At 32.1% G+C, this 8,779-nt stretch overlaps 1 protein-coding gene across 1 annotated transcript; it reads left to right on the top strand.

Moving 5' to 3' along the window:
• The first annotated feature begins 1,587 nt into the window (after nt 1–1,587).
• On the top strand, nt 1,588–7,491 carry LOC132747668 (putative autophagy-related protein 11). The gene is made up of 5 exons (XM_060737112.1): nt 1,588–1,668; nt 2,091–2,161; nt 4,855–5,241; nt 5,554–5,588; nt 5,766–7,491. The coding sequence occupies exons 1-5, from the start codon at nt 1,630–1,632 to the stop codon at nt 5,861–5,863; spliced, it is 630 nt and encodes a 209-aa protein (XP_060593095.1). The 5' UTR covers nt 1,588–1,629; the 3' UTR covers nt 5,864–7,491.
• The last annotated feature ends 1,288 nt before the right edge of the window (nt 7,492–8,779 follow it).

Below are 8,779 nucleotides of genomic sequence, written 5' to 3'. Positions count from 1 at the left end.
CGACCCATCTTCGGACTTGACCTAGAAACCAACAAAACAGCCTTCCTGACAAATTTCTAGAATTTTTTTATCAAAACTGCAGCCACTAGAGTGTTAACAAGCTTTTTCTATTTTTAGCTCCTGTGACCTAGTTTTGACCAGACATTACCCATCTTCAAACATAACCTAGAAATCATCAAAACAACATTCATGACAAATTTTTAGAATATTTGGATCAAAACTGCAGCCACTATAGTGTTAACAAGCTTTTTCTATTTTTAGCTCCTGTGACCTAGTTTTTGACCGGAGATAACCCATCTTCGAACTTGACCTAGAAATCATCAAAATAATCTCCCTGACAAATTTCTAGAATATTTGGATTAAAACTGCAGCCACTAGAGTGTTAACAAGCTTTTTCATTTTTTAGCTCCTGTGACCTAGTTTTTGACCGGAGATGACCCAACTTCGTACTTGACCTTTGAATCATCAAAATAATCTAACTGACAAATTTCAAGAATATTTGGATCAAAACTGCAGCCACTAGAGTGTAAACAAGCTTTTTCTTTTTTTAGCTCATGTGGCCTAGTTTTTGACCGAAGATGACCCATCTTCGAACTTGACCTAGAAATCATCAAAACAACCTTCCTGACAAATTTTCAGAATATTTGGATCAACACTGCAGCCACTAGAGTGTTAACAAGCTGTTTTATTTTTAGCTGCTGTGACCTAGTTTTTGACCGGAGATAACCCGGCTTCAAACTTGACCTAGGAATCATCAAAACACCTTCCTGACAAATTTTCAGAAATTTGGATCAAATCTGCAGCTTCTAGAGTGTTAACAAGCTTTTCTATTTTTAGCTCCTATGACCTAGTTTTTTTACCGGACATGAATCATCTTCGAACTTAACCAAGAAATCATCAAAACAACCTTCCTGACAAATTTCCAGAATATGTTGATCATAACTGCAGCCACTAGAGTGTTAACAAGCTTTTTCTATTTTTAGCTCCTGTGACCTAGTTTTTGACCGGACATAACCCATCTTCGTACTAGATCTTTATTTCATTGAGACAAACATTCTGACAAAGTTTGACGATGATCCACTCAAAACTGTGACTGCTGGATTGTTAACAACCCAATTGTTAACGACAAACGACGCACGACGACGGACGCCGGACATATCACTTTACCTCACATTGACCACTTTGTTGTCAGGTGAGCTAAAAAAAACATAGAGCTAGAGCTTAGATATTAAGCAGGAATAATCTTCTTTTGGTGTCCACCAAGTTTGTTAAAATAAAAGTCCTAGATTCAAATTTGGACCGCCCTTGAGAATTGATTTTCTATATGTGTATATGGTAAAAGCTTAAAAAAAATCTTCTTTTAAAAGCCTAAAATAGCTAGAGCTTAGATTTTAAGCATGAAACATTTTCTAGTGATTGTCTACCATTGGGGCATTTTAATGATGTTTTCTTTAAAATGTATATTTTTACTTTTAAGTTAATGTTATTGTACTGATTTTTTGTGACCCTTTTCTTTGATTTCTCTAACAGAAATTGGCATTCTGAATGACACACTACATAAACATTACATTGTGAAATTTATATTTCAGTTAATACCTCGTCGATTACATTTGGTTTAATTGATGATCAATGCAGACTGACAGAGGAAAGAGATTACGTTTTGGAATGGTATTATTATATATATTTACCAATGAAATGACAGGATAAAGCATGCATATTTTTTTTTCTAAAATGTTCATTAGATACATTTCATGAACCTTTTTAATTTTTAATTTAATGTCAGCATATTGGATGTGCTTCCTACTTTAAAGTTTTATCTAGATCATAAATAAGTACAGATAGATTTTATGACGATTCGTTGTCGTTCTAAAGTGATTTTGACAGCCTTTGCGATCCAATTGAATACTTTTTAAACAATAGCAATATATTTGAGTTTTTTATTGTACATGGTACTTTGCGACATAATTCAAATGTAATTGAGTAAGAAATTTCAAGTTTTGTTTAAACAAATTTCTTTATAATTCAGTACTTATCACTTTTGAAAATGTTTTTTCGTTATTTCTCCTTTATTACTTTCATTTATTTTGCAGGTGATTAATTGTAATGTTGGAGGTTCAGAACATGAACACAGGGATGACAATGAATTGTTGGCTTGTATAAAGTATGTATTTACAATTATGTTATAATACTTTACAATTATTATATTACACAGACTTTTATGAATTTCGATATTCCAAGACTTCAACTGTTAATAACATTTTTTCAATCATATTCAAATAGATAAAATTTACTAACATACTTTACCTTTCATTTATAAAACGCAATTGGATAAGCTTTCTAGCTTAATGCGTTGCCACTGTAACCATAGACCACTTAATATCATCATATTATTATTGCATTTTTTCTCTCGTTGATTAAGTAAATCTGATAATTCAATTGTAAAGACCTGAACAAATTTACTCAACGTTTTAATTTACCATTAGTTTTTAGATATTTCTGCTCATCAAAGATTTTACTTGGCTTGTTTTGATAATATTTTTATCTGATGTGTAATGAATGATACAATTTTCTTTATAACCAATGTCTTACGACCGTGCATTCTATATCTTAATCTATTTTTTCACAAAAACAACTTTTCTGTCTGCTTTGTTATAATGAGTCCATATATATTTTGCAACATTTATTTAAATATCTTTAATTTTTAGATGATCTATATGTAATGAATTCTGTCTGGTGATAAGAGAAATTTCCAAGTGATGAACAATATTTTGCCAGCATGAATTTTGATTATTGGAGGGGGTTCTGTCTTTTTTTTTATTCTAATAACCTCAATAAGCCGTCAAATAATTAAAGTAGACAACACTATATTGCGTGTAGATGTACATGTTCTTACATTCGTGTTTAGAGATTTTGTTCATTAAAAACGATTTCTAGGTTTATTTTCTGTCTGCTGACAAAACTTGTTGTAAGAAAACTTATCCTGATAAACGAAAGTGAGTGGCACGTATAAACATATAAAATATGTCCCGCTGTTAACGTGCATAACAACTATAGATCTTTTTACGACGCGGTCTATTTATAATCATAGTGTAATTAATAAACCAGGTAGGGAATATGTATCATTACAAATCATGAATTTAATGTTTTAGAAAAATTCGGCGATCATGAAATTTTAAATTACGAACAGATAGATAGAATTCTTTTTGGTTAGATAAGTACATGTTACTTTACTTTGGAAATCATATACTAGTACTTACAATTTCTTTAGTACTGAAAATTACTCTGACATATTTGCCAATCATGTAACAATGTTTTTATTTCTAGGGAGAGCAAAATAATATATTTAACAGAAGTAACTAGTGTAACACAGTTTTATTTTTACAACTGGAACAGAAACTAAGGATAAAAAAGTACTGCTTTGTTTGTTATGTTTTAAATGGTTAACCATTATTCCTAATGTTTTATCTGGAAACTTTATAATTCTGATAAAGAAGTCTTAAATGCTTTTCTACAAACACACTTAAAACAAATGAATATTTGTTTTTAACCTATTTGGTAGCTACTGTAACACCATCAGCCCTTTACACATGAGTGGCATATTGAATGTGAATCTTAATAAAAGTAATCACAATGGATCCCTTATAGATGTGAACATTTGCTATTGACTTTTACCATATATCTTATAAGTTTTCATTAGGACTGCAAATGTATAGTCCTTGAAAATGATACAGACTTCCCGATGTCATTGGTAACGGTATTAAAACTAACTCAAGTACTTGCAAACTGTAGAAAGCGTTTTCCAAAACATACAATCCCCTGCGGCACCTCATATGTTATTGTTTAAAGACTTTATTAAATTGTAGGTTTGTTTAATGGGACAGATTTCAAATTTACATATATGTTACAAAAATTTGTAGAACATTGGTGCTTTACACCATTGTTGACTGGCTATTACATAAACACTGCAAAAATGTATCGGTTTTTACATAGTAGAATAGTCAAGAGCCATGTAAAATTTTCAGATTATGTTATAATTTTCTCATATGCGACATCAATATGTTGCTCTTATTTACAGCCTGCTATAATTTTGAGGGTTAAGTTTAAGGTTTATATATCCGTTAAATCTCAGGAAATTTCTGAAACATGTGAGATTTCATCTGTAAAAATCTGTAAAAATTGTATATTTCTCATTGTGTAATCAATGAAAGTCATCATCCAAAAGAAAGTAAATTATCCAGCGCCCGGAAGACAACCTTTTGAAGAATGGTTTCAAAATTTCTCATTATTATTTTTTAAGGTTTAACAAATGTCAACAATGTTCATTTGTTGGTAACAATCCTCAAATGAGTTATAAATTATCAAAGCCAATGTTTATTCGTTATCAAACACATAAAATTAAAATAACTTTCATCGCATTAATAAGCAATTTTATAAATTGTGGAAAATATGTCACCGCTGGGTATACGTATAAAAAATTTATCTAACGGTATTGTGTTAGGAAATGCTTTATTTTATTTGCTTAACCAAACAATCATGCATCAACTTTGGTTATATTAATATCTATTATATAGACTCTATATATAGTAAGTTTATATTATCAGCGCAATCTAATATTTATTATTGATTTTCTTTCATATCTCTGGCCTCTTATGTCTTTGTATTATTAGTTATTTATAAGTCGTCTGCAATGTAAGGTTTCCAGTGGGGGGAAAAGATTTTATATTCAAGGATATTTTTAAGAGAAGTTTTGAAACTCAAAATAATGCACGAGTGGCGTAAACAATTGAAAAACCTATTCTGTTAAATTGTTAATTTTTCTCGCAAACAAACAAATATCTTCTAAATATTTTACAGAAGAAATGAGGAACACGTTACAATGACAAGGCTTAGTTTGCAAATGGAAGACACATTAATTGCATTGAAAGAAAATCTGAGATATATGAAAGACAAGTTAAACACTGAAGATAATAATGGAAAGTATTGTGCTGCTGCTGAAGAGGCGAGGGCATCCGCAGAAAAAGCAAGGGAAAACGCTGAGAAAGCTAGGGTGGCTGCTGAAAAGGAAGTAGCAAAAGCCGAGTATGCAAAGACAAAGAATGAGGAGGCTAAGACAAAGAAAGAGGAGGCTAAGGCAAAGGTTGCGGAGGCTAAGACAAAGGTTGAGGAGGCTAAGGCAAAAGTTGAAGAAGAAAGAAACAAAAGAATTTTTGAACTATTGAAATACAGCGGCAGTATTGGCATGTAAATATACATGATAAGATATGCTGATTATGCAAGAAGAGATATATCTTTTTCCGGTTTAATATTAATGATTTAGTACATATAAAGTAACCTAGACCAGGCGACATTTAATACAAAAAATCAGAAATCATTTTATTGGTACAGAAGATGATGTTTGAAAATCGCTATGTATACAAGAGCTGATTGTTTCGATAAAGATTTTAATATTGAACTCGATGGTATTGCAAAAAATACCTCACTATAAGAAATATCTGCATGTCAGAACACACAGGTCTATTTCCATTCATCTACAATATATTATTAATTTTTCAGGAATAACCTGCGAATGATACTTGGCAATGTAACAGGTAATAATCTTTGTGCTTCTTTCGTCAGTATAATTATGTGATTTTAATCTATATATTAACCATTTGATAAACAGTAATCTAATAAGTTTTGAAACCGAGTATTCCAATGTAAATGTTTTAATCTTAATGTTGTTTCATTTCTTTCACGCTTCTTGTTTTTCTATTCATATGTCATAGGTTCAATGGATACAACGTCTGATCTATATGTACGCACGAACACATTGGCAGATAGTGTTCCATCGGATACCGATAGCGATTACACGAAAAGAAAATAATTGCATAACTTTCAGCGAAATCACTGATTATATATTTAACAAGTAAATTTGCTCTAATGATAAAGAACCGTCGGCAGTATATTAAAATTGGAAAAATCAGTTAATGTATGTTACATTAGTGTGTATGTGTATATATAAATGTTTTTGCTGGTGCAGTCCCCGGGCGAAGCGAACATTTGGATAATTGGCTAATCGCCACTCACCGTCGATTAAAATATAATGTGGAATGAGCGTTCGGTCACTGAAGGAGAAATTAATATTATTATAGTATTATTATAGTTAGCTTTCCAGAGTTTGGTCATACTCGGCAGTTTGCCCACCTAACTGGTTCTTCAGCATAACTATTCGGTCTCTGTATTGTAATGACTACGTATCGAGGAAGATTTTTAAGTCATCCATGTGAGACTGCCAGGATATGATCAAAAATGTCTTGAATCTGGCGCAATAGAAAATCAAATATGCATTTTATGTGATTTCTAATCATGAACTACTGAAACTAAATCACTTACTAGGTAAATATTTTATCTCTTTTAATTACTAGTTTGATTTTCTTTCTTTTTTCTTCATTGTTTTTCCTTTTGCAAATATACACGGTATGTGAAAGGATGTGTAAAGTAAAGTTCAATGGTAATTATATTTTTTTGCTTATAGACAGATATTTCATCATACACTGGACAAATGAATTACTCCTTTCTTTTGAAAATTGTTATTTATTGTTATTTGTTTTATTTAATTATTTTTTTGTTTGTTCATTTTTAATAATTACATCATTTTTAGTTTGCTTCGCTCTATTAAGACGCAAATGATCACTCTATTTAAAAACACAATCTGAAATAATAAGGTAAAGTTGAGAAACAAAATTCGAAATTACTTCGACATTGGCGTATTATGCGTATGCACGACTCACAATCCGATATTTCATCTGCTTTTTCTGAAGAACACATGCTACAACTTGTGTCATTTTGATTTTGCTCCGTAACAGTAACAAATTTGTAAGCAACAATGTCCCAGTATAAAATTAAGATTCGGAAACTTCGGATGGGTATCACGCTTACTAGCTCACAAATGTTACTTTCTTTTTTAATCAATGTGTAACTTGTGTATCGTTAATAGTTTATCACTGGTATATTGTATCCTCCGTGTTATGTTGTATTTGGTTGGTATTTGCCTAACTGTTGTGTCTTCATTTGTTTTCCATAGTGTGGTAGTGTTATTGTAAATGTAGTCTGCTTCGTAAGAGAGGTCACGGCAAGTTGAAAGGTTGTATAAATGTGTTCACTCATATTTCTCGTGCCTGGCCCTAAAATTTCTTCTTGCTTAAGTAAAATATTTCCCATCGCCAGTTCCATATAGTAAGAGTAACCGATAACATTATTTACAGTAAAGTTGTGTTACATGTATATTAGTCGTTACTTAATAGTAAACTTGAACATCATTTATTGAAAGTTCTTGCATGGTGATCCTGGTAAGAATTTATATATTTGTGATGTCAAATTCTTTTCCATTGATAAATTGGATAAAATGTGTAATTTTATTGTTCTGTTAATCACTTATTTGTAATTTCCTTTGTATTTAGTTTGAAGGCTCGTTTTTGTATGTCTAATAATAAAAGAATGAACTAGAAGAAAGTCTTTGATAATTTATCTCCGGTTTCATATATAAGACATTACGTCCGCATCTCAGAATACATCATGCACGTATATTTTTATTTAAGGCGTCGAATATGTTCTTTTTGCTTAAAAGTTCTACCAGCAGGCCACTTAATTAAGTAACAAAAGACTCAGGACCCCATGCCTTTATCAAATGTATCAGCGGTGATTTGACGTGTGTGCACAACATGCGACTTAACCTTTTACCTCATGAGCATATTGCGAAAAATGGCCGTTTTCATTGAAAAGCCTCCTGTAACAAATTCAAACTGCTATGAAACTATGAAAAATGCTTCAATACTAATGAAACTTGGCACAAATGTTGGCTACACCATAGCCTCTGTAACAGCATGCTCAATGGTAAAATTTCCTGTTACCATGGCAACGGGGGAACGTCTCAAAATTGCCAAAAATCACTATTTTGCTTTGTTTTTTTTCCCATCAAAACTGATTTCAAAGTGCTGCAACTTCTCAATGAATTGAGATAGAGTAAAAGGCTTTTCAGCGTCGGTAACTAGTTACCCTAAGATCGACCTGAGGCCATTTTTAGCCTGTCACATGTCCAAAATTTTCTTGGCGATGAGGGGGACTCCGCCCCCTTCAACCCCCCCCCCAAACAGAAGGGGGCACATCCCCCTTCTGGCAACCCCCTGGTGTAATATTTGGATGGGGGACGGCGCCGAAAAAGGTGGTCACTTTTTTAACAACATTTCTCCAACGAAAAGCAGTGTTTGTGGCCTAAATATGGCATTTTTCACTGTTTGAGGCCTCAAAAAACGGGGGGGGGGGGCAAAATGCCGTCAAAACACGCTTATATAAGGGAAAAGGTTAAAGTTTTATTCAGGAGATATATGCATTTCAAATGGGAGTACATGTACTTCATGTACTTAGAAGATTTGTAGAGTATAAATATGCCCATTAGAAAAATTATTGTTAAGATAACAATGCTAGTGTGCCAATGTGACAAGTGTCAAAAAGTTTCCAAAGAATAGGATTATCTTTAAAATGGCCGATGAAATTTGCATCATAGTAGTTATAAATCTTGAATATTTTGTTTGAATGTACCTTCAAGAAAACAAGTTTTTCCCCGCAGATTTGAGTTTTCCTTTCTGTATTTATGAGTTTGGTTTTGTAACGACATACATTATGAAAGCTTGCGTCACTTAAATTGTTTAACGACCGCGATAACAAGTAATGACAAGCATGTAAATAAGCACCAGACATTAAAATAATATTTAGCCGTAACCATTACCATGATAACTGATCT

The sequence above is a fragment of the Ruditapes philippinarum genome, unplaced genomic scaffold (assembly GCF_026571515.1).
Source record: "Ruditapes philippinarum isolate M1 unplaced genomic scaffold, ASM2657151v2 ctg5462_1_1_1_1, whole genome shotgun sequence".
Classification (NCBI taxonomy): domain Eukaryota; kingdom Metazoa; phylum Mollusca; class Bivalvia; order Venerida; family Veneridae; genus Ruditapes; species Ruditapes philippinarum.
The sequence above is the reverse complement of the archived record's forward strand: the minus strand, read 5'-3'. Positions and strand labels throughout refer to the sequence as shown.